At 40.8% G+C, this 26,126-nt stretch overlaps 1 protein-coding gene across 5 annotated transcripts in view; it reads left to right on the forward strand.

Annotated features, from left to right (window-relative positions):
* The window catches only part of RALGAPB (Ral GTPase activating protein non-catalytic subunit beta), a 60,990-nt gene that overhangs the window by 15,258 nt on the left and 19,606 nt on the right, over positions 1 to 26,126 (forward strand). For 2 of the 5 annotated variants that reach the window (XM_063172063.1, XM_063172067.1), the window contains 14 exons: positions 791 to 969; positions 3,255 to 3,403; positions 3,492 to 3,708; positions 8,652 to 8,687; positions 10,421 to 10,622; positions 12,012 to 12,179; positions 12,944 to 13,058; positions 13,292 to 13,439; positions 15,957 to 16,021; positions 16,184 to 16,316; positions 18,294 to 18,427; positions 20,303 to 20,485; positions 22,508 to 22,659; positions 24,320 to 24,507. In XM_063172063.1, coding sequence (XP_063028133.1) covers positions 791 to 969; positions 3,255 to 3,403; positions 3,492 to 3,708; positions 8,652 to 8,687; positions 10,421 to 10,622; positions 12,012 to 12,179; positions 12,944 to 13,058; positions 13,292 to 13,439; positions 15,957 to 16,021; positions 16,184 to 16,316; positions 18,294 to 18,427; positions 20,303 to 20,485; positions 22,508 to 22,659; positions 24,320 to 24,507 — 2,069 coding nt within the window. The remainder of the gene's footprint in view (positions 1 to 790; positions 970 to 3,254; positions 3,404 to 3,491; positions 3,709 to 8,651; positions 8,688 to 10,420; positions 10,623 to 12,011; positions 12,180 to 12,943; positions 13,059 to 13,291; positions 13,440 to 15,956; positions 16,022 to 16,183; positions 16,317 to 18,293; positions 18,428 to 20,302; positions 20,486 to 22,507; positions 22,660 to 24,319; positions 24,508 to 26,126) is intronic. The other 3 variants (XM_063172064.1, XM_063172065.1, XM_063172066.1) reach the window with 3 other exon arrangements.

A 26,126-nucleotide genomic window follows, 5' to 3' on the forward strand; every position in this document is an offset into this window, starting at 1 on the left:
TCCAGATTAAATTTAACTTACAATTTATTTTTAAAATGAGTGTTTATATATTTATTTTTATGGAGAAATCTATACACTTGATTTACCATACATGTTAATTTTAAATGCACAGCTGAACCAAATGCTGTGTTTTGTTTTACAGACTTTTGGACATAGCATTACATTAATGCTCTCAATGGCCCGAATATTAAAAAATTTATACTAAATACTATTTAGTAGTTAAAGCTAGATAAACATTAGGCTGTTTGAAATTTACATCTTAACTGACTAAAAAGCCCTCTTTCTTCATTTATAATACAAATGTCACAAGTACTGTACTCTTCAAATTTGGTGTTTGCAAATTTGCTGTTTCAGGATTTTGAGTCAGTCAGGAAAAATTGCTCAAACTTTTACAATTTACTTCCCTTCTTGTCACTGTTTGACAGTATTTAATTTGTTGCTTACACTTATAACTTTAACAATATAAGCAACTCTTCACTGAGCTCAAAAAACCTCATAAGTAATTATTGTTTCTGCAATAATTAGTCTGGCAAGTGCGTGGTCTGGTTTGTTTTATTGTAATATAATTGTTCAATATGTTTGGGTAATGTTTGACATTAAGACAGCTGTATACTGCCAACCCAGGAAGAGACAATTGCCTTCCTGTGATGAGAGGCTAAAACATAATGATACTGGATGCTGGTTTGTGGTGTTACTCGAATGCCTTAAACTACTGCATCTTCAAGTGGTTTTAAATCTTAACAGCTGTTCTTAAACTGACTAACATATATTTTGCTCTTTTTCTGTGCAGTAATCCTGTGGATTTGAGTAACCCAGCCATTATTAGCTCTACCCCCAGATTTCAGGAACAGTTTCTGAATGTGAGTGGGATGACTCAAGAACTGAATCAGTACCCCTGCCTTAAACATCTGCCTCAAATATTCTTTCGTGCCATGCGTGGAATCAGCTGTTTAGTGGATGCATTCCTAGGTAATGCTTTTGTCTTGCCCATGGATTGCTAGAAATATTAATTAAATAATTATTTTAGTATCTTTAAATCTGTTTTCTCTGTAAATATATGAATAACAATTAATCTTTTGCAAATATATCCTGAAATTGATGAGGAGGAGACTTGAGATCACCTCTAAAAAAATCTGTATGCACAACAGTAACATTTGAATGCATGAAGTTGTACATAGCCTTAGTTTCAAATGCAAAACAAATAAATCAGAAATATAAAATAAAACCAAGGATCTCTTTCCCAAACAAGGCTTCTTTTCTCTTTCCATCTAATCACCAGTGCAAGTGCTATGCTTTAGCATGTTGTGAGCACTCACCACCGTGTTTCTAATCTTTGTGGCAACTGCTGTGTGCCTGTTTTATAAGGTGTTGAATTTGGACTGTCATCTTCAGATCTTTTGAAGTTCCCCTTAGTGTACGGTTAGTGGCTTACTACTGCTGCTGAGTAGAAAAGATGTGTTTTTCTTTGTGTCTGCTGGTAACTGAGTAGCTCTAGCTGGTCAGTTTTAAGTAACAGTATGGAGTACCTGAAATTTAAAGCATTATACTTAGTATGCTTCAGACTTGCTGAAAGTTCTTCAGGGAATGCATGCTCTTGTAAACTTGGAAGAGCTGCTTTTCTCCAGCTGCTTTTCTGCTTAAATGTGTGCAAACAAATGTCATTTGCCGTAAGTGCGAGCTGATGAGAGATTGCAGGAGACTAGAGCAGATATATAAACAGTATTATTAAAAACCTGCTGGTGGAATGAGACTGTCAGCCTGGAGAAGAGCAGGCTCTGGGGGCACAGAGCGCAGGGTTAGACTGGATGTTGGGAAGAAATTCTTCCCTGTGAGGGTTCATGAGGCCCTGGCACAGGGTGCCCAGAGCAGCTGTGGCTGCCCCTGGATCCCTGGCAGTGCCCAAGGCCAGGCTGGACTGGACTCGGAAGAAGGTGGTCTAGTGGAGGTGTCCATGCCTGTGACTGGGATGGAATGGAGGGTCTTTAAGGTCCCTTTGAACCCAAACTAATCTGTAGTTTTATGAATCAGACACTTAAGACTTCTGAAGATCTTGTAGCCAGATAAAGCACCTAATAGCCTATCTGGAGTGCAGAGATGGAGACTACAATGCATTGGGGCACAGGAGATTTCTTTTAGAAAATTAAATTCAGGCTGTAGGTATAAATTGGGAGGCTGTGCTCAGGCAGACTTGAGAGCTGCAGAAAGATCTTCAGAGAAGGCTGATGGGAGAGCTCATTACCTTCTGTCACAAGTGCTAAAACACTGGGTTTTATCTTGTTCTCCCTGGTACCTATATGATATGTTTGGCAAAATAGTACATCCTCTTTTTCAGCCAAATGTACCAAAACAATAGGTTTCATATTGCATACTCTGCCTGGGCTGTAACACTGATGATTTTGCAGGAGCAAATTGTTCTGAAATGTGTTATGAGAAGTACTTGGGTGCTTTAATTAACAGGGTCAAAAAAAATCTGTGTCAAATTCCCAAGCACACTGTGGTTCCCCACTTCATTTTTCAAATGGGGCACAAGGTTGTTGGAATTCATTAAAATGGGCAAAAATGGTGTTTGTCACTTCAAGTTTTGCAGATGTTGAGTTGCTTCTGATTATGATGGGGAAGAGCTCTGTACACCATGAATTTCCCTGAAGCTGGATTAAAAACTGATCTCATGTCCTGCTGCTGCCAAAAAAATTATAGTTTGCTGTGCTTTCTTACTCTGTCTTGTGTACTGCCTTAGTATTTGACTGTTCAGCCACCAGTCCAGCTCAAACTGAGCAGAAAGCTGTGTGGTGGATGGGTTTCATCTTAATTTAGTGAGCTAAGATGGCTTTAAGGGCCAGACATCTTAGAGATGTCTCAGAAAAAGGTGTGGGAGTTATGATTGGGAAAGAAAGGCAAAGGTGAGAGGCACCTGAATTTTGGCAGAAGTGAGCTGTGAAATTGTCTTTGGCAAATGAACCTTGCTCCTTTCCCTCTGCCTGCTTCTAGTCTGATTCTTCCCATGTGTCATTGGTGCAGATGGGTCCTTTGGTATTGTTTAATCAATTGCTTATCTGATGTAATTACTGTTTCCATTTGCTTATGCATTTATTTCTGCTAACGGTAAAATAGGGAGAGGGTTTTTGTTGCTGCTGCAGTTTTGGGGAACATGGGAGGCATGGCTATTGACCAGAGGCTCCTGTGCCTACTAAGGCCTGCTGTGTATGAGCCCATGGAGTTGTTGCTGAAAGCCTGCTTTATTCCTGGCCCTGCAGGCATTTCCCGACCCCGGGCAGACAGCGCGCCGCCCACGCCAGTGAACAGGCTGAGCATGCCCCAGAGCACCGCCACCAACACCACTCCGCCCCACAACCGGCGGCACCGCGCAGTGACCGTCAACAAAGTGACCATGAAAACCAGCACTGTAAGATTTCACACTCTGTGTTGGAATAGCTGACCCTTTGGATTCTTTCCTTGATTCTAGGAGCTGATCTGTTCTTCTGTTCAAACAGGTAACTACTGCACATGCTTCAAAAGTGCAGCACCAACCCTCTTCTACTTCTCCACTCTCTAGCCCAAACCAGACAAGCTCTGAGCCTCGGCCGCTGCCAGCTCCTCGCAGGCCAAAGGTTAACAGCATCTTGAACCTCTTTGGATCATGGTTGTTTGATGCAGCATTTGTTCACTGTAAACTTCATAATGGAATAAACAGAGACAGCAGCATGACTGGTAAATATTACAAAAAATATATGTATACTTTTTTCCTTGTTTTCTTGACATTTCCTACCTTCAAGATTAACACATGCATAATCCAAAAAAAAGTAAAATCTGAAGTGCTCTGTTGTAATTAATCCCTTGAGCTGAGCCAGCATCTGCTATCAGCTGAGCAGCTGTTTGGGGATTTCAAAGTTTAAAAAAGTCCACTTTTTTACTATGAAATACTCCTTTGCTCTAACAAGCATGGCACTTGCAATTATGATATTGGGGAAAATGCTGTTAAGTGAAGGAAATTGTATGGTAGGAGTCCACTTCTTAGTTTGAAATCTGCTTGATTATCTATGATTAATAGCAATTATTTACATCAACTCTTTAATATTTGAAAAATTGTCCTATATTACTCCACATAGTGCACAAAGCAGTACTTCTTGGTTTTGTAGAGTGTTATGGAAACAGAAGTCCTTAAAATAGCTAGTGAACTTGCTGCCTATCAGTTATGATTGCTGTGTGCTTCCCTTAATGTCTTCATATATTTGTTGTCTTCAGCCCTTAACTGCCAAACTTATTTTGTCTCTCAGCTTTGCTCAGCTGCAGAGGTTAGATGTTTTGGGATATCATAACAGAATTAGTGCTCTGCTCAGAGAGGCTTTTTAGCTCTTATCTTACTTTTGGTGATAATATTCAGAAAAGAATAATCTTTCTCACTCCCTGCAGTTTTCCTGTTCCTTGTGTATTTTGAATGTCTGCTAACTTTTCTGAGAGGTCTTTTAATTAATCTGTCACTAACTCACTGGCCTAAGGAAAAGAGGGGAAAACCATTTGTTGAAGTATACTAAGTTGGATGTATAGTGGGACTTGACAACAGCAGTTAAACTGGTGATCTTCCTTGTTTATTGTGTCAAATTCCTGTGTGAATGCTTAGGTTTTGGGATCTTCTAAAGGTGTTTTTAGGTGTGTAGCACATCATTTTTTGGAAGTGTTCTTTGTGGGTGTCTGTGGTAGGAGTTTGGAATCTCTTTGTAAAAGGCCTGTGATTCATGACTGGGGAAGCAGCTGAGCTTAGGAGGGAGCGAGGCATCCTTTGAGGGTGTGTTGGTTACAGATGCATTTAATGTATTACTACATTTAGTGCTTTTCAGATTGATTAGATCATTTTAAATTTGACATATAACCTGTTTTTTGAGCGATTTTAATGAAATGCTTAACCTGTAAAGGAAGGATGTCAGCTTAGATGGTGCTTATACAAAAGTGTCAGCTTTAAACAGAAATGTTGTTATGCTGGCAGAAGTACACAGTTGTCTGTAATCCAAAGGCTTCATTTCCTTGAAGGGGTTACAAGGCCTTCTGTTCATATATGCAATGTCTAAAATCACCTAAAAGCAATCAGAAAGTTGTTTTGTTACTGGTCTTACAGGGATATTTACTGACTTTCTGAAGACTGGAGACAGCTGTTTGGAATTGAGTGAATTCTGTTCCTCCTCTGTGCTCTTCCAAGCTGTCTGTAGCGAGACCAGTCTTTGCACATCTTTACACATGATCTGCTGTTGATTAGCAGCAGTGGCTCTGACACAAGATGTTGGTGGACTCCCAGGAACCTAGCTGTGTCATGTTCTGCTCTTTTAGCAATTTGGAAGAATTAACTTACAGGAATTTAGTTAAGTGTCTGCTGCAGGGTGTTGTTACTGCTAGGTAAGATCACTGGTCACGGTGGTGCCAAGATGGGCTGGCTGAAGGAGAGAGAACTGAGTGTGGACCCCTGTTTCTGAAACGCTGTAGAGAGGCCCTAAACTCTGATTGCCTGATATTATTTTGCTCAGCCTCTGCTTAAGGTGGGAGAATGAGTAAGATGCATAAAGGGCCAGGCCCCTGGAGTTTCTGCTTGAAGCATCAGTGTCTTTTGAAAGAGGTTTAAATCCACATCATAAACTTTTTATTCTGGGAATCAGACCTGTGATGCCTGATGCCTCCAAGTGAAATCTTTTCCTCCCTGAAGAGCATAAGGCAAGAGGTGCTGTGCTGGCTGATGAGTGGGCCAGGAGGGGTCTGTATTAAGGCCCCCCCCATGGCAGAAGTGGGACTCATCAGTAACAATCAGATCTGCACATTGTGCCCATCCCTCTGCTCCTGCTGCCCAATGTAGATGCAGCTTGGAGGAGGAGGGCCAGTAGAGAAGGGACAGTTATCTGCCACAGTCCCTACTCTTAGCAAAGATGTCCAGAATAAATCTGATGCTTTGCAGCTCCAGTTTGGCTATTCCTGTATGTTTTGGTCCATCTGCTATCCTTTGTAGCCATGACACTTCAACTACTCCCTGGAATGTTCTTCCCATGTCTGACACTGCTGTTGATATTCTTAGCATTAGCTTCAAGAAGCACTGTTTTTTTTATGGGTGCTTCAAATGTTTCGATTGGGAATTGTCTGCACTTAAAATCAGCTTTGCCATGTAGTATTGTCTTCCACTGGCCCACACACACAATTTTTCTTTAAGTCTGGAACTGCAGCTGTGTAAGAACTCAGCAGCTTTAAACCCTTCTAATATTTACTTTGTTTCAATGCCATGCAGTTAAGAATTCTTTCTCTTTTGACTGACTGATATGGCTTCTTTGTTACATTACTAGCTGCAGGACTGAGAGCCATTTTAAAAAAGTATTACAGCTTGCTCCTTGGTCCTTTAGAGACCTCTGTGCCTTGGGGCACTTCTGGAACACTGCATTTTTTAGTGTGAGTTTCTCTCTCCTCTCCTGTCACATGGCACAGTCTCAGTGAGAATCCCTGTGATGTGATTACCAGAGAGATTAATGAGCTCAGTGCAGTGCCTTCCAGGGGCCCTGTGGATAAGCTGTGGTCTCAAGCTCTAGTTCAGAATTCAGTTTGGTTGTTTTAAACAAATCCTGCTGACAGACATTTTTCTTGTCCCATCTTACTGCACACCTTTTTGATGAGCTCTAGGAAATAAAGTGCACTTGATCAAGACTGATGTGAATGACTACCCCTCCATCCTTCCTTCTTCCCTTGTCCCAAGATCTCACCATTTCCCACTGGAACTCTTTAACCTCCAGAAAGGAAGTAATGAAAAATGATGGGTGGAAAAAATGTCAAGCTTTTTGTAAGTCTTGAGATAAACTGTCTAGATGTGTAGAAGGGTAACTGAACTTCCTGTGCTTGGCCCTGCTTTGCAGGGGAGAGCTGATTATCTCCAGAGGCCCCCTCAGCCTCAACTCCCCTGATTCTGTCAGGTTAACTGCTGCTTCATGGATTTTCAGTTTTTTGTCATCTCATGGGTGAACGCCTTGTACCAACTCTTGATTGGAAAACTAGGTATTCCACATTTGTGATTGTTGTGATTTTGTCTGTCTTTGGGAAGAGAGAATTTTTCTCTCTTAAGATTAGCTGGAAGTCATCTGTATACAGTTTGCTGCTGGTGGAGCTTATCACCTGGAAAGCAGTTGTCCTCTTTGCTCTTTGATCCCTGTCCTTCAAGGTAGTCCTGTGTCATTGTTTGGATTCTGAAGCAGAGCAATCATCTTGCCATGATTGGCATGACACTTTTGGGTCTTGAGTGTCCTTATCAGGTTTTAGTTTCTGCACAGACTTTATTGGTGAAGTTTTTTGGTGGGCAGCTGATAAACATCACTGTGTTGTGGTGAGAGAGTAAAAATGGCTGGTTGAAAGATGCCTAGGTGGTTTGAAAGCAGCTGGGTCCTGCTGGTGTAGTTGTTAGAATTAGATGGGTGTGTGGCATTTATGTAGCTGATAGTGTGGGATGAATAGATCCCTATGATAAATAACACCTTCATCAGAAAGCTACAGAGCCTCTATGAGGGTAACCCAAGAATGACAGCTTGGTTTTATCTGTGCCAGGGCAGGTTCAATGGCAGGATGTGTTTCAGACAAGCTTGACTGTACAGTGCATGCTGCTGCTATCTACTGTCCTCAGCCTCTGAGAGTGGGGAGAGCTCACCAGCACTTTGTGCCAGCATTTCAGCAACTGCATCTTCCAATCTGATGGGCTCTTTCTCAATCCTTGTACCTAAAGGGTGCCAGCTCTGCACTTTATAGCAGCTGAAGGACACACCTCAGGGCTTGCTGGTATTGCCCTTGGGCTGTTTGCAGTTGTGGAGCCTTGGGGTACATCATTACCCTCACCTCTTCTGGCCCTGCTGTCAGTAATGTCCCACAGAATGTTTCTGGGGCTCTAGAAGAAAATTCTAAGCAGACCTGTGTGGGATCATAGTGAGTGCTGCTGAGGGGCTTGGTCACAGGTCTGACCCTACCTGTTCAAATAAGTAGCTCTCCCCAGATGGTGGGTAGTACCTGGCTGCTGGAGTTCTCACTCTCTTCTTTCTCTGGGTGTTGTTTGAGATGTTAATGTTTCTGGGAGTGTTCTACCTTTTGTTTCTGCTTTGGAAGATTGTTAATGAAGCTGGTGGTCAGGGGAGGCATGCTCAGGTATTCTGGTTGTTAGCAACTTGGCTTAGGGAAATAGGAGCTGTACTGCCGGTGAGAACTCCTGGTTTGGAAGGAGGAGTGCTGCTGTGAGGAGGTTGCAGGTAAGTAATTTTCCCTCTGCAAGACACACTCCATTTCAGAGGAGCCTTAGGATAGCCTGGTGTATGCTCCAGTGCACTGCAGCATAGGGACAGGTCTGTGAGCTGACAAGGGTTAATACCTTCTGTTAAAGAACTGGTGTATCTTGATATGAACAGCTCTAAATATTAGTAGTATTTTGTAACTTTTTGTTCATTGTTTTGCATGATACTTTCAAAACCATAATTTTGGACCTGTATGCCAATTTCCTATGTGTTTAACAAGCTTGCTGTATCATAAAGCTTTTAATCTAATTTTTAGAAAGCTAAAAGCTTCTTAACTTATATTACAATTTCACCATCTTAAAAGTATTTTATAACTACTGCTGTCCTTTGATTTGTTTCCATTTTATTTCTATTATCTTGCAGCATCTTTTATCCAAATTCTTCTTTCTTATAAATCTTGTAAGTAGGAACCAGTAGCTTTTCCTTAATTGCGGTCATGCTTTTCTTTTTCCATAATCCCATATTTTATTTGTAAATTCATTCTCATTGTCTCTTGTAGCTTTTGCACTTTTACTTGGAAAAGACAAGTAATTTTTTTTGTGTGTGTTTTTGAATGGGGAGGATTGTTGGCAAAAGCAAATTAATCTGCCTGAATCAGACCCATCTTTTCTGTACTTTAGTCTGTGATCATGTCATGAATTTCAGGACTTTGCACTAACCATGTTTTTTTTACTTAAAGCTTATTTTACAGACCTAGTGTTTGATTTGTATGCATTGTGCATGTAGTGTTTTTTTCCAACTACAGTATATTGCTGGATAGCTTATTTAGGACAAAAAATGGCTCATGGGAAGATGCATAAAGATTTGTACTTACTTTTCTACTTAACGCCAATGAAAATCTATGAGGTAAACATAGGTTAAACGATAAATTTCAGAGCAAAAAATTAGGAGTAGGCACTTGTCATTAAGACATTTCCTTTAAAACAAAACAAAAAAGCACCCTATCTGTAAATTATTGGTATTCCAACTGCTGAAGTGTTAACATGCCTTTGTTTGCAAAGCTGACTCTGAACCTGCTGTTCCCCAGTGTCCCAGAGCTGAGACAGGAGAAGTTCTCTTTTGCTGTTAGAAACACATAGGTGTAATTATGTCAGGAATACACATTGTGTGCTGTTTGCTTTTGTAGTTTATAAAAGTTTTGGAAAACCATCTAGTCTTAGCTGAAAACAAGAACACACTCTTTAAAATGTTAGTAATCCTAGAGCAAAGCTGTCCAAGGAAGAGGAAAAACAATTCAAAAAATCACATTGAGTGTAGTATATATTTTGTTTTGGTAGCTATCCTGGAAGACAGCATGTAGGCAACAGAGCAAGTAGTCTTGTATCCACACAATGCTGATGTGTGAAAGGGAGACCAGAAATCTCTCCAGAAAGACATGGATTGGAGTGGTGTGGACTGACAGAACTGGCCTGCAGGGAGGGAGCACAGAGCTGGGCAGAACCAGGTCAGGACCCTCTGAGAGGGTCATAGAGCTTCTTGTAGGGTAAGGGAGCAGGAGATGGCCAGCCCATGGTGGCTGCTCTATGGAGGCTCTGTAATTTATTTGGCAGTTTTAGTGATCATGTGAGGAAAAGGACCAAATTAGGAGAATGGGATTCCACAACCTTCTCTTTGTCATATGGTGCATTAAAATTTTTGATTATTTTTTAATAAGTATCTTTGTACAACAAAGCCGCTGGGTATTCAGGGCAGCATGAGATGAGTTGGCTGGCTGGAAGCGAAGCACTTCCTCGGAGGTCAATAGTAATGGCACCATTGAAAATTATCTTTTTTTTGTTTTTTAAGAGAGTAAGGGAAGGTGGCATTTCATTTTTGTGGAGGCCAGAACCAGGTGAGGCAGATCCTTGCCCTTTGAGAGAGGGTAGGAAACTAGTATTGGATATAAGTGCTCTCTTCCCAGCAAAAAGCTGGGACAGTCTCTAGGATATGAAGGTCAGTTGTTGTCATCCTTATGAAGTAAACAAGTTAGGTACACCCACAAATATTTCTTAAACAGAGGCACTGGCTCAAATGCAGTGAACTAATAGCTTGATATTAACTACTAAATTGGACTTGATCTTTGTGTCCAGGATCCCATGAGCCTATTCTGTACATTATCACACACAGTGAAATGCTGTTTTTTCTCTTCCCAGCTATAGCAACGCAGGCTAGTGTGGAGTTCCGCCGGAAAGGATCCCAAATGTCCACTGACACTATGGCTTCCAACCCCATGTTTGATGCAAGTGAATTCCCAGACAACTATGAAGCAGGAAGGGCAGAGGCATGCGGGACACTGTGTAGGATATTTTGTAGCAAGAAGACTGGGGAGGAAATATTACCAGCTTACCTATCCCGGTACTAACCTATCTTCCAGTTGCTTTATTGGTGTACTTTATGATGCAGACTAATTCCCAGTGAATAGCATTCACTTGCTGTCTGAATCTTGTGTTGCCAGTTTAAAAACATCTAGCTGGCTTACAGGGGCTGGAGGTGGGATTCCTGGCTAAGCCCAGCACTGTTTTCTTCTCACATTTTCATGATGCTGCTTATCACTGGGTTTTCTTCAAGTTTCAGTTGAAGGACAGTACCTTAAAGTGCTTCAAGCTGGAAGGAACATTTTCTTTGGCACTTTCTTTCCTCCTGTATTTTATTTTTGTTGAGTTTGTCACTGAATATTGTTCAGATGGAAAAAATAAGTGTGCAGGCATAAGACTTTGTACACTTTATTAGACTGTAAAGGTTCTTGTGTTGTCAAATACCACATCCCATATGGCTGGGTTTGGTTTTTGTAGTTGTTTTTTTTTTTCACCCTCTGAGTATTGAAATGCAGTGATATCTCATTATTTGAAACAGTTGTGTTTGAATTACCTCTGTGTTCAGTTTTATTTCTGAGAAAATGAAGCAGTATCACCTGTCATAGTATACCTTTTTCACAATTTTTTGTTATGTAGAATAGCAAATGCTAGAGGCAGAGAATCAGTTTTAAATAATGATTCTCTCAAACTTTTTAAGTACATTTGTCCCAGATGGCATTAAAACTTCCCAGAAGACTGAACAATATTTTTTCTTTGATGTTGTATTTTTTGTATAGATAGCTCATATTTCTCTTGGCCAGTCAGTGGGATTCCTCTGTGTCTGCAAGACCTTTGAAACAATTAAGAGGGCATACATGTTCTCTAACAAGAACCTGCAAAAGAAGCTAACTGGGTAGCTGGGTTTCTGCCCTTGCTTTATCATTTGAAGTGGTTATGATGGTTAAGATTAGTCTTGATTTCCAAATTGCTGATCAGTGTGTCTTGTCCTGACATTCTGTCCATTGTTCTGTCCACTGCCTCCCCCAAGGTTTCACAGTATTTTTCTTATATTGGGGAGTTAAAATCAAGATCTTGCCACCATTACATGGGAAGGGAGTAGTGGAGAGCAGGTGATCCACTCTTAGTAACCAGCTAGTTGTGCTTACTCAGCTCCCAGTCTGGGTGTTGCAACAAGTCAAAGATTTCAGTAAAACTGTGCTGCACTAGCTTTTCATATGAAATACCTGTCATTTGTGAGGGTTTATTAAGCTGGTCAGGTGCGCTTGCCTGTGCTTAAGTAACATAGGGGAAGATTTATATGAACGTTTCCTAGCTCTGTTTTTGAAACTTATTCTGTTTTATATAGACAAGATCAAATAGTGGCTGCAGAATCATGTGGGATTCTGATGATTTTATGTGCAAATAATTAAATCTTATCTTTCTTTGTCAGATTTTACATGCTTTTAATTCAGGGTTTGCAGATAGCAGATTTCATTTGCCACCCGGTTCTTGCCAGTGTTATTCTAAACTCCCCTCCTCTGTTCTGCTGTGACCTGAAAGGCATTGATGTTGTGGTTCCCTACTTCATTTCGGCTCTGGAGACTATTTTACCTGACAGGTAAATTGCCATTTCCACATAAACATTATCAGAGATGTTGAGAGGTATTTGTCTTTTGTCATTCCTGCATAATTTCACCAAAGGAATTCTGCGATGTTGGGCCCACAGTGTGTGTGTATTCAATGGTAATAATAGCAACACTGTGTGAGCTCAAATTTCAGTTTTCTTTAATGCAGTTTTCTTTAAAGCAATAACAGTTCTTAAATTAAATATATGAGTTGTTAGCTGCATATTCATTGATGCAAAGCAGTGCCTTTAAGAATAGGAAAATATATTGAAATACGTCAAAAATATATTGAAAGCCTATTGATTTTAAAGTAGACTTTCACAAGATATTCATTAATGGCTGTTGTTGCAGTGTATTCAATAAGTAAATAATCTTATGCATCATTAAATGGAAAAGTTGATAATTTATACTGATGAAGTTGGAGTAGGTTCTTATCAGAGCTTTATAGATTTCGGAATGTTTTGCTAAGTTAGGCACTTAATAGTAGTCTCTGCATGTCTTCTTCAATGTATGTGTTATGTCTTGGTACCATGTTTCATTTTGATGTTAGGCATTTAGACAAAAAGCATTTTTTATCTCCTGGGCTTAAATCTGAGCTGATGTTTCTTTTGGATAGGTCTTAGAAAGAAACAGCTACATTGCATACTGCAAATTACTTATGACCATTGGGTGGGTGTATATTTGATATTAACTTAGTTGCATTTGGCTCCAGATTCTTGTGAAAAGTTGGTTAACTGTCTGATGCTTTGATTTGCAGGGAACTCTCAAAGTTTAAAATCTATGTAAACCCCACAGAGCTAAGAAGAGCTTCTATTAACATCTTGCTGTCTCTGTTGCCTCTCCCTCATCATTTTGGAACAATAAAGTCTGAGGTAGGACATTTATCACTATGTTTTGTGTTCCATTTTTCTTTCCTGGGAGTGGGATTTGAATGGGTTGTGGGTTGTATTGAGTGTTTTCTTTAGCACTGGAACTCTTCCACTGAATGTGAAACAGTAAGACATATTAAGTGTGCCAGTAGCAATGTGTGCTGTGAACATTGGCTTTTGAAACCCTGCTGGCGTGATCTTTAATTGATACTGAAATAAGTGTATTTTTTCTTCAGGTTGTCCTGGAAGGGAAATTCAGCAATGATGAAAGCTCAGCGTATGATAAACCAGTAACATTCCTGTCCTTGAAGCTGAGGCTTGTGAATATCCTTATAGGAGCTTTGCAAACGGAAACTGATCCCAACAACACTCAAATGATACTAGGTTATTTCAGCTTTTTGATTTATTAACTGTATTATATAAATGTCTTTCTTAATCTGTCCTGGGATAATATGGGTTATTAGTGATGTGTTGCTTTGCAAGAAGAAGGTTTAAATTCCTGGCAGGTTGTCATATGTGTAATCTCCCTCATACTATGAAAACATCTTAAAAAGCCTCTCATTTTTGTTAATCTCTCCCTTTTTATGTGGAGTAGTACTTGAAAAGTAGAAGCAAGAGTGAAGTACATTCTAGCACAGAAAGTCAGCCATAACTGTGAATGGAAGTAGGTAAAAATATCGTGATTTTAGGAATGATTCCTGATTAATGGATTTCAGAGAAAACCTTAGGTTTTGGCATGGTTAAGCCTAAGAAACATATTGACATTTTGGTGACTGGTCATCCAGCAAAATTGGCAAAATACAGATTACATTTTTTTAGTGGTGCGTAAATCCTCAGACAAAATCCAAAAGTTTTGGAATAGAGTGTGGAGCTGCACTACGCACAGTTTAGCACACTGTTGTTCAAAGTAGTGAGTGGAATGACATTATGCTGAAATACTCAGAAAGGAAGCAGAAGATGAAAACTTGGATAGTGCAAATCTGTCAAGTTAAGTATGTTTTCAGATAAGTACAAATGTACATGCCTATTCTTACTTGTCCTCCCTTATTCTTCTCTTTTTAGAAGTAGTTTTTTCAACATGATGGTGTTCTTGCCCTTACCACTCTCCTTTTGTCTGTTTAAAAAGGCAACAGTCTTGTGGTGTGATAGGAGTGTCTGCCTTGTTCTGGGAGGCAGATAGTTTACCTGCTTGACAGGGGAGGGCAAGAAAATGATGCATAGCTAAAGGAAAGGAAACAAATCCAAGTCTGCAAAGATTTTTGGAAGGTTATCTTCCAATAGTTCAAGCAGTTTCTTTTCTTGCAGAAGACTAGAGGAGAGTGATTTGAAAGAATAATTTGCGCCCAGTGCTTGTGAAGGGGTGAGAATATCTGTGGTTGCCAAGTGAGACTCTCAGAGCATTGGTGCCCCTGAGGTTGTCCCACCTCCAGTACTATGTCTTACACCTCAGGGTGATGCTTTGTTAAATCCCACCCCTGTAGTCCTATGCCCCTCACACTGAGTTGGTCTGCAGCCAGCTGAATAGCTGCTCTACCTGGAATGGCTTTTCTCCAGGGAATTATTATTCCCATGCTAGTCCCTGCCAGTTCACCTGTCCTGTAATCCTCCTCTGAAGCTCCTTTTTCCATATGTGAAGTTATTTCCTGCTGGATTTAGCTGGAGGGAATTCATGAATCTCCACTTGAGCCAGAAATTCTCACATGTGCCACCAGCTTCTCAAAAAAAGCAGGGTTTGTTTCTATCTGCCAATAAATGTTTAGCAGCAAGTGGTGCATTTCATAGAATCACAGAGTGATTTGGGTTGGGAAGAACCCTTAAAGCTCCTGTTGTTCCACCATGCATTCCACCCTCATTCCCTGGGCAGGGACACCTTCCACTAGCCCAGGTTGCTCCAAGCCCTGTCCAGCCTGGCCTTGGACCATTCCAGGGATGGGGCAGCTACAGCTTCTCTGGGCAGCCTGTGTCAGGGCCTCCCCACCCACACAGGAAAGAATTTCTGGCCATCATCCCACTTCACCTTGCCCTCTCTCAGTGTGAAAACATTCCCCCTTGTCCTGTCATTTCCCTTCATAGAGTAAGTTGTGTTTTCCTAAATGTTCATTGATGGATGAGACAGGGGAAGGAGGCAGAGAATTTAAACTGAAGCCACTAAATGGGCCAGTGTCAGCCAGTTTCAGGTCCATGTCCTTATTGCTTTCCTCATCATCTGGAGGTGATGCTTCCAAGGAGGTAACCTGAGTTTTTAAATGAGCACAGTCTGATGTGAGACAAGGAACCACTCCAGCCCTTCTGTGAAGCCAAAATCCTTCCAAACTGAGGAATTTGACAGACCTATCACAGAACAGTTGGGGCTGGAGGAGAGCTCTGGATATCATTCAGTCTAACTCTCTGCCAAGGCAGAGTCAGCAGGAGCTGGTGACACAAGAACCTGTCCAGGTGGGTTTTGAATGTCCTCAGAGAGGGAGCCTCCATGACCTCCCTGGACAGCCTCTTCCAGTGCTTTGCCACCCTCCATGGATGGAACATTTTTCTCATGTCAAGGTAGAACTTCTTGTATTTTAGTTTGTGCATTACTCCTTGTCATGTTGCTGGGTAATACTAAACAGAGTTTGGCACTATCCTCTGGACACCCACCTTGAGATATTGATGTGTAATGACAAGATCCCCTCGCAGTCTTTTTTAGATTCTGTTCAAGGCATTTTTAACATAGCTGAAACTGCACTCTGTCTCAAATTTCATCTACTTCAAATGGCTAAGCTCAAAGCAAGTCCTGTGTTTTAATAAGAGATTTTATAAGACAGGACTGCAAACCTCTACTTTAGACCTTCTGTGCTGCTTGGTGACTTTTAGTAGTGAATTCTTCTGTAGTCCATAGTTACCTTCTTCTTTCTGATTCTGCAGGTGCAATGTTAAATATTGTTCAGGATTCAGCACTGCTAGAAGCCATTGGCTGTCAGATGGAAACAGTGAGTATTTTTGTTTATGAAGTTACTTCTTCAGAAAGAATGCATTCCTCACTTGTTACTGGAAGGGGCTCGGGTAGCATCTTGAGGTTTGGTCTTTTGCATGTGAGAACATGGGGAACTAAGAAATTTTCTCATCTCTCTAAACTGCCTTTCACTCTGCAGAATGGTGGTGAAAACAACCTCTTCAAAAGCCACAGTCGCACCAACAGTGGCATTAGCACTGCAAGCGGTGGCAGCACAGAGCCCACGACACCCGACAGTGAGCGGCCAGCACAGGCCCTCCTGAGGGATTATGGTAAGGAGAGCTCTTTGGGAACCCCTGGCATGGTGTACCAGCTTGGTGTGTTCTGGGTTTTTCTGTAACAGGTCTGGCTAAAGGATTAATGTGCCCAGGTGTTTGGAGCCAGCGGGATAGCCCAGCTGTGTGCTGCAAGTCTGCATTCACATGTGCCCTTCCAGTGGTTGTTTTAACCCTACTGAAGGACTCTATAAACATTTTCAAAATCAGAATGTAAAAGCTTATGAAAAAGGTGTTTGCAAACTTTAACTGAAGTTTTCAGGATACTTAATTTCTGTCAACAAGAATAAGATATATGTACATCAAGTTTAAATTAATCACTTCATTAGTTTTGATAGCATTCCAAATACTCACCTGACCTCTGCAGCACCTTTTCTTGAACCACATTTTAAGAACATTCCAGGGACTCTGATTTTTATAGAGCGAGTAATCAGGAGGCTTGTGGAATGTCATATGCTGTAACAATAGAATTTAGTAATTAACTTTAGTTTGCTATGTCTTGTTCTGTCCATTTTTGACTCTTTGTAGTAAAATCCATGTTCTAAATCTGTGTGTGGTAAGCTGGCTGACTGTCAAGATCCTGAAATTTCATTTGCTCCTTTGAATTGAATTTAACTGATGTTGGCCAATTAAATGTGAGAGCAAATCACCTTTATTATATTGTAGCCTAGAGTGACAGTTCTATCATCACCAACCAAAAATGTTTGGTGGTTTTTTTTATCTAGTTCTGTAAATAGCCAGAGGAGGGAGATTATCAGGAAAGGCTTCAGTATATTCTGGGGATTCATATAAACATGTTGGTGCTTTCCCTTTTCCCAAGGATTTGCTTGTTTGAAATTATCAAAGTGCTAGTTTTCTGCACACCATTTGAACTGTATGTTTAATTTATGTGGGTTCATTGATGAGTGCTTGTAAAAATACCCATTTGTAAGATTTAAAAAATCTTCTAAATATTTGAATTGCAGTCTTCATACCATGACATAACTTGAAATATATTTTTGTAGTGTTTTCATTTTATTGGATTTTTAAAATTTCCTGTGCCCAGAAGGTAAGGTTGTAATGAGCTTATGAAAAGAATTAGTGTTTCCACTAGATGCTCCAAACAAGAGAAAACTGAAAACATGGTAGTCTGTTGTTACTGTTTAGCCATAGCAAACTCTTGAATCTGCTCCTGGTATGACACTGGACATAGTTCTTGAGTGTTAAATAAGGTAATTTAAATTTTGGGAAGCATATGCCTTATCTGTCATAGTTCTCATGTCTCTTTATAACTAGTCATTGACCATTTTTTTATTTCTGACATTAATTTGCATACTTCAGTTTTAACAAATACGGATAGTATTTATGTTTCATAGTATTTTGAAGTGAGAGCAACTGATGTTGAGCAACTGAGCAACTTAAACGTTTCCCATTTTTAATTTTCAGGTAAAGGTTCAAGAAAACAGAAGGTTAAAAAGAATTGTTTCTCTAGCACTAATTCTTTCATTATCTGTGTCTATTGAACTAGTGCAGCTTTTGATAAACATTAGGTGTGGATAGAATGGTTAACTTCTGACACAGATATCTGAAATGACATGTTCTCCTTACTTCCTCAGTACAACTACTAATGCTTAATATACATTACCAAAGCATGTAGTTTCCAGAGACTAAAAGACATAACATGACAGACAATTTAAATACAATAGCAAAATCTGAAGCTGGCTGTTCTGCTGCTGAAATGCAGCAGAGCTCTGGGATTATTCAAAATGTCTTTAAAAAAATTAAATTTAGCTAGCTGGTCCGATTGGGTTTGTATAATGCCTGGAGAATATGTGAGGTAGTTAGGCTGTGCAAAAGGCATCAAACAGTTTCAAGATGGTTAGGGTTTACGTCTGTATTGTGTCTGCTTTGCCTTGTGCCTGTGCTTTGCTTTTTGTCACTAATGCTTAGTTATTTTCCCTCCCTGTGGTGTGTGGTTTTGGGGTTATATCCTAGCTCTTCATACAGATACAGCTGCTGGATTGCTGATCCGCAGCATTCACCTGGTAACCCAAAGGCTCAACTCCCAGTGGAGGCAGGACATGAGTATCTCCCTGGCTGCCCTGGAGCTGCTCTCTGGACTGGCAAAGGTGAGACATGCAGCTTGGTGTGCTCTGGCCCCTTCTCACAGGGTGGTTGTGGTCCTGCTGCCTTGGGTGAAAGTTATGGCACAAAACAGATTCTGTGGCTGAGTTTGTTGGCAACTCTTCTGTTTGGAAATTAAAAGGAAACAGTACTGCTGTTGCAGGTAATTTTCTCCCAGTGTAAACACACTGTGTTTACGGGACATGTGGTCTGGGAATGCTTTTTAGCTGAAACTTCTGTTGCACCATTTTTCCTCTTCCCTCTCATCTTGGAAATAGTTTTTAGAGCTGGATAAAATGTAGTGTATTGCTAATAGGAGGTGTACTTAGAGCAGCCATTATAACCTGGTGTGGCAATTCAGCATTTCCTGTCATAATCCCTCAGGAAGTCAACAGATCTCTTTTAATGTGTGTCTCAGGCAGTTTTTAGAGCATTAATTCAGCACTGAGCCATATTGGACTGGGTGTTTATTCGCAACTGCGGTAGCGTGAGCTGAACAATGTATTTGAAGGTGTTCTGAAATGAATTAATGTGTGTTATTGGATCTTACAGAGGACCATACAGAATCAGGGCTTCCTGCAGCTTGTGTGGTTAAGCCAGGGTCTTCTTGGTTTGTTTTTTTTCTTCCAGGATTATGGGAATGTGGAAATATATTATCTTTTCAAGTGTATTCCCAGGTTAATGTTAAATACTGTAGTCAATGTATAATTCTCATGCAACTGAAGTCATTCTTGCCCTGGAATACATTTCCCCTGTACAACAAAGTGGGAGAAAATAGATCATTTCCTCCTACTGAACTACTGTGGGGACTTTTTCTGCATGTGTCTCTGGAGGTGACAGGTCCCAAAGCCTTTCTCAGGTAGGGGCTCTTCCTCTGTCTTGAGTCTGTTCAGCAGCTATTAGTGGGACTTAGACAAGTCAAAAATCAAAATGTTTCCTGCAGGTGTGTTGGTTCACAAACCTGCCTTTCATAAGCTTACCTCGAGGGGACTCTGCTGTAGATCATGAGCTTCTGAAGGATGTCCTAGCTAAATCCTGGGGCACTGAATTGTCACTCCCATTTGTGGTATACAGCTGCCAGGCTTCAGTGCTGGCACTAGCAAGTCCATCCACCTTTGTGCTTGGATAAACATGGTCAGATGCTACAGGGTAGAAAAATCCATCTGTTCCTGTGCTGAGTCATAAGCCATGAATAAGAGAGAAAGTTCTTTAGCCTTACAGTTCATGTCCTCATGGCTCATTGTGCTGTTTCCTGACCTTCTCATCTGGAGCCTTGCTCTCTGCAGCCCTGAGCAGGGAAAGAAGCAGAGAGAGGTGTTTGCAGTGAGTTTTGGGGAAGAGGTTATGGGGTTTTTATTAGTCTGCTTGTCCAGGGATGGCTTTTTTGTTTCTTTTACCAATGGTGAAAGTTATTGTCCTGGGAATATATCTAGGGGAAAGTTACTCGAGCAGAATGAAGCCCTGTGGAAGGGAGAGTTAGCAGTGAGTGGGTTCTTGGAGATACAGAATGGGTTGCTAGAGCTGAAGAAGAGGCATTTGTGGGGAAAAAATTTCAATACTGCAAATTCAGCTACCATTTGGTTTCTTACCAAGCAAATTCAGCACACATTTGGTTTCTTACCAAGCCAAGAGCAGGTACCACTCCTGCTCTTTGAAACCAAGCTATGCAATGTGGTCACACCTCAGTGCAGCATTTCCTTATTTTTAATTTCCGTATCCATCACTGTTAAATAATTTTACCTGCAGTTTTAAGCTGTAATCAAAAAGAGCTCAGTTTATTGCTATTTCTTGAAAGTGCATTTAGGAATGTTTTCAAGAGCCGTTTTTGTCTGTGAGACGTTTGCGGAGGAGCTCTCACGCTGCCGTCCTTGCCGCCGCAGGTGAAGGTGGCGGTGGATCCCGCGGACTGCAAGCGCGCCATCAGCTCCGTGTGCAGCTACATCGTGTACCAGTGCAGCCGCCCAGCCCCGCTGCACTCGCGCGACCTGCACTCCATGATCGTGGCGGCTTTCCAGTGCCTCTGCGTCTGGCTCACCGAGCACCCCGACATGCTGGATGAGAAGGTCAGAGCTCCCAGGGACACATTTGGAGTGCTGCATCTGAATTGCCTTTTGTGCCCAACCTGGCTGTTCTCAATACTTTAAAACAGTATGCTTTGCTTCGCTTTCTTAGCTTTCTTAAGAGAGTTTCAAAAATAGTTTCTGTGCAAAATGCGTCTGAACTTTAATTCCTGATCTTTATTTGCTGATGCAGTTTTTGGCTTTAAAATTACCTTTATAGTTATAGGAATATCTCAGTCTTTCTTCTTGCTTTGTGAAACTGGAAAAAGAGAGAAGAAAAGAAACCTGGAGAAAACCAAAAGAGAAATATAGAAATGAGTGGGGTATCCCATAGCTACCTGCTGCAGGTAGCCATGACTCTCCTCATTTCTCAGCTCTTAGCTGACTAAAGCATCCTCTAGGCTTAATGGAATTCCTTTGATGCTAATATTTTGGTAATCAGAGCTTGTTTCACCAATTTTCTGGAAACTGAGCAAAGCATATCTCAATATAAGGTGGAATTTACTTGGGAAGCTTGAGAAGAGCAGGAAATGAGAGACATGTTTTCAATTGCCTCCTGCCCTGCTGTTTAATAAAAAATGAAAAAAATTGAATGCACGTTTTCATTGTTAGTCTCTTTCAGAGCCAGCTTAGTCGTCTTTCTGTGTCTTTATGGATAGTAGATATATATGTATTATGTAATATTTTATTATCTTTTTAGATAGAGCATTACATATCTTTATATTTTGTTTATTCTGTAACATATAAAAATGTATATATTTTAAAAAAGATTGAAAACCCACAAGCAGAACTTCATTTAAAGATGCTTGCTGCATGTGTTTTGGAGTACTAGCATGGCAGTAGGTGACTGTGATAGGATAGGTTCCCTGGATGTGGCATAGGTTGTGTTTAGTCAGTTGCATTATGCTTTATTCCATTTCATTATGGTCTTTTTATTTCAATTACCATTATAAGGAGATAGGGTTACATACTGTGTGCATTATGTACTGGACACTGAGTAGCTCATTCCTGAGTCATGATAGTCAGTCAGGTGAGAACCTTTCCCTGCATTTGCAAGTATTAAAAATGCAGCTTCCCAGGTGCCTGCTCTGACAGTTGCTTTAAATTTCACATGCTATATTGCTAGTCTGTAAACTCCTGCTGCAATTCTTTGTGGCCAGTCTTTTCAGCTCAATGCTGGTTAATTTTACTGTGTTAGAGAACTTTGATTTTTCTCTTCACCTTTTATTCTGTATCAACAACGAATATAAGGAAGGACAAAGCCCAAGACACGGAAACCTGTCTGGTTTCTGGTGGTACAGTCTGACCAATTGTGTTCAGTTTTAATCACTTATTTATTAATCTGTAGCTCAAGCCATGATATCCAAACCTTTGTTGTAGCAATCTGAATATTTTCAGCGGGTGATTTTGTTCTGCACAGCACTGGTGTGTCATATCTGTAGGTCTACTGAGTGCTGGCTTCTCCTGTAATAGATTTGTTGAAGCTTTTAGAATGTGCTTTTAGAATGTTCTTATTTTTCTCCTGGTGAATTAGATACCATGATGTATTTTACTAATGAAATGCGAATGTATTTTTACTAATGATGTTGGCAATTGAAAAATTTGGAAAAGGATTTCTTGCAGCTTTCCAGATGAGTTCATTCCTAATGTGCTTAGTACTTAAAATTTCTGCAGAGTGTCCTAGAAATACATGTATTATCTCTTAAAGTGTGTTTACATTTTTGTGTTGCATTCATAATAGTCCTCGTGCAATGAAATACATTGTGTGTATTTATCCATTCAGAGAACTTTTTACCATTAGAATATAAATAGATAATATAAGTACACATCTATAAACAGAAAAAATACCAGTTCTATAGCAAACGTGATCATATTTTAACAGTGTAGGAGTAATCCTCTGCCTTTAAATAAAGAACTCATATTACAAGCAGTGGTTTTTTTACTTAATGATATATCACTGTTTCCCTGAGGTTTTGGATATATTCATCGAAGTGCTTCTGCTTCAGTGTGGTTCTTGTGTTTTAGGATTGTTTAAAAGAGGTACTGGAGATTGTGGAGCTGGGCATTTCAGGAAGTAAATCCAAAAACAGTGAGCAGGAGGTCAAGTACAAAGGAGATAAGGAGCCAAACCCTGCATCCATGCGAGTGAAGGATGCTGCTGAAGCTACATTGACATGGTATGTAATTTGTCAGAGCACCTTTAATGTTCAGTATTGCCTTGTCTGAGAGTGTTTAACAGGGAGTTTGCAGCTGGTGGTCCCTGATGTAACAAGTGTTTAAAAAATTAGGCAGAAGTTCCCTATCTTTGCCCTTTGGGCAGGGCTGCGCTCTGCCTTAGGTCTCTTCCCCTCCCTTTGCAGGTGTTTACAGAAAACAGATCCCTCTGATCACTGTTTTCCCCTCCTGCCTCTTCTCTTCCTTGTACAGCAAAACCCAGACCCTCCTCCAGCCCTGGTGTTCTGTTCCTGGCCAGGCCTCTGCAGACAGCAATTCCTTCTCTCTTTCACTTACCCCAGTGATCCTGTCTTCCCATTTCCTCTTCTCCTCAGCCTGAGAGCATATGCTGTCCCCCCTCTGGTGAGGAAACTGGTAGACACTGTGACAGCAGGGAATGGCACATGCAGCACACGTATGCTGGAGCAGGATCGGATGGCTTCTTGCCCACAGCGTTGGGCTTGATTAATAAATTTGAGAGGTTCTGCTGGAAATGCAGTAACAGATAATGTGTGGGTTGGAGAAGGGAAGCACAGAGAGGAAAATTGGGATTTGCTCCAGGGAAGTTGGAAAGTACTGTGTTATGAGTTGAACAGCACAGTGGCAGACAGGACAGATTGAGGATGGGGAGGATAAATATGCTTTGCAAAAGCAATAACTGGTTTCTTTTTTGCTCTGCTTTAGAATCCAACTGTTATAAACATTACTGTTAGTAAAAACAACTGTGTAATTTCCAAGAAAAAGTAACTACTCATTGGAATTTGTGGACAAATCCATACTGTTGCCTGAAACTTATTTTTATATAGAGAGATGAAACTGTTTTCACAATACATTGGAAAAGTGTGTGGGGAGGGCAATCAATAGACTTACTTTTGCTCTGGGTGTTGGTGTTAAGGGTGGTAAAGTCCTCACCTCGATGGTGTGAACTTCAGTCCTACACTGGACAATTCTCATTACTGGTTCCTGCCATAGAAATTTTCAATTTCTAATAGTGTTAGTGAGACCCTGTACAATTTCAAATTATTTAAAACGATGCTTCTAGGGGCCTCCTAAGGCTGTGGCTCCAAGGAGGTGGGCACTGTTGGACCCCACCTGGAGGCTTTCTTCCAGGGAAGATTACAATCTGTGATAGTTGTGCTGGTGTGATCCTGGACCTTTTAGGGTGTCAACCCCTTAAAGGGTTTTAAGGTACTGTAATCTGGACTTGAAGAAAGCAAAGGCAATTTTAACTAGTGCACTGCAATGTCTGTCCTACTTGTTGATATGAAAGGGCTAAAGTATGTACGGTTGGAGAAATAATGTTTTAAAAATGAACATAAAGCTATGGAAGGGTACATAAAGCTAAGGAAGATTTTCATGCTTTAAAGAATGTCTTAATAGCTTTATAACCCAGGTTATAAAGAAGCTCATTCTGTAGGCAGAGTACCCTTCTTTGTAGGTTTTCATGCATGTTTTTCTGAAGGTGCTGGTTATCTTACAACAACCTCATAGGTGAGGGCAAATGTGCCCTGATAATGTAACTGCTAGGTCAAGATACAGATGAAGAATCTGAGTGAAAGTTTGTGCTTGGGTGGAACAGTTCACTTAATCTAACATAACTCTCAACTTTTTTCTCACTTGCAGCATTATGCAGTTACTTGGAGCATTTCCTTCTCCCAGTGGTCCTGCTTCTCCTTGCAGCTTGGTGAATGAAACCACGTTAATTAAATATTCCCGTCTCCCTACCATAAACAAGCACAGCTTCCGTTACTTTGTTTTGGACAACAGTGTCATCCTGGCCATGTTGGAGCAGCCTCTAGGGAATGAACAGAGTAAGTTCAGATTTCCCATTTCCTTCTCTCTCGGGCTAAAACTTTCTGTACAGAGCTGCAAAACAAAGGTACTTCAAGCGTGTTTCTCACATTTCAGGGGCTTTCCTGTCTGTGAGTGGGCACACAGAGCAGAGTGTTGCTCTGGGATGAAGTGCTGGGAATAACTTTATTGCCAGTGATAATGAAATGTGCACAGGCCTACCCAAATTGTTTATGCAGCTCTCCAAGTCTTTCAGCCAGTTAGATCACATACTTGCTGCTGACTGCCATTGAAATAATGGGTGAAGTAATAGCATTATGCTTTGAAACATCCTTGTTTGTACAAGAATAAAAATCTAATGAGTATAGGAAACTTGATAGAGAAAAGTGCTTAACATATGGTTAGTATGTCTCCTTTATGCTTGCACCATGTCTCCTTGCTGCTTGCTTTAGACCTTCTATTACTGCATATTTCTGTGGATGCTTCTAGCAGAGGTGCTTTTAGTTGCTCTGGAGTTGTTAAAACTTTCCTGTGTCTGATCCTGTTCTGTCAATGACACCTCTTGTAAAGGAGATTCGTCACAGGGTGTTGCCTTTCACAGCTGAGCCTAACTCATTTCAGCCTCATAGACTTCGACCATCAACAACTTCTATTACAAAAATGTGGTATTAAATGATGCTTTGAACAGAATAACTGATCCCTCACAAGTCTTCACGTGTCATGGTGTTGCCTAATAGAACAGATGAAAATTCTTTAACATGTTACCTCAGTTAAAGACTTAACTTATGTTAGAGCTGATGTACTGTCCCCAATACATTTTCCTCATCTGTAGATAGGATGGAGCCTAAAAACTAATCTTGAAAGCAGATATTGCACAGAACTGCATGAACTAGTGCTGAGAAGTTGAGTTGTTGTCCAGAAGTTGAGTTGTGGACATGTGGCAATGTTGGGAACCATTGCCACATGCCCACCCCCAGTCTGTGCTGGAGCAAATGTGTTTCTGACTGGAGTAGATTAGAGCTTGCTCAGCAATTCTCATCCTCATGCTGCCTTTGCTAAATGTGTTACTGTGGAATCCTGCAAAGCTGCTGGAATCAAAAGTTAGATTATCTTTCCTTGCTGTGTATAACTTGCTCACAAATCCCCTTTGAATTACAAGATGAATTGCAATAATGCACAAGTACGTCAGGCCAGTTCTGAGGCAGATCACAGAAGTGAGTGACTGAGGAGCTGGTTTGGGTTCTCTCTGTGTTTGTGTGCTTATGTACAGGGTGTGCATAGGCTGTGCTGCACCCTGAGCTTCCCAGGGAATACTGGGGAAGAAATAGAATTCTGCTAATTACCTGATAGTGCCAGTGTGTGGTTTAGGTGCACAAAAGATCAATGCAAATACCTTCAAGAAGGAAAGCTTATGATGAAGTATGATGATCTCATCCAAGGTGACTAATATTGGTAGACTTTTAAATCTTGAAGGAAGACTGAAATTCCTGCAATGTTAAAACCAGCATTGTGCCAGTAGAAAGGCAACTCAGGACTCTGTAGTCTGACCTCCTGCTGTAGACAAGGCCAGGACTGAATTTGGACCAGGATAACACAACCTGGTGTTGCCCAAGTGGGTCTTGCAAACCTGAGAGGACAA

The sequence above is a fragment of the Melospiza melodia genome, chromosome 19 (genome assembly GCF_035770615.1).
Source record: "Melospiza melodia melodia isolate bMelMel2 chromosome 19, bMelMel2.pri, whole genome shotgun sequence".
Taxonomy (NCBI): Eukaryota; Metazoa; Chordata; class Aves; order Passeriformes; family Passerellidae; genus Melospiza; species Melospiza melodia.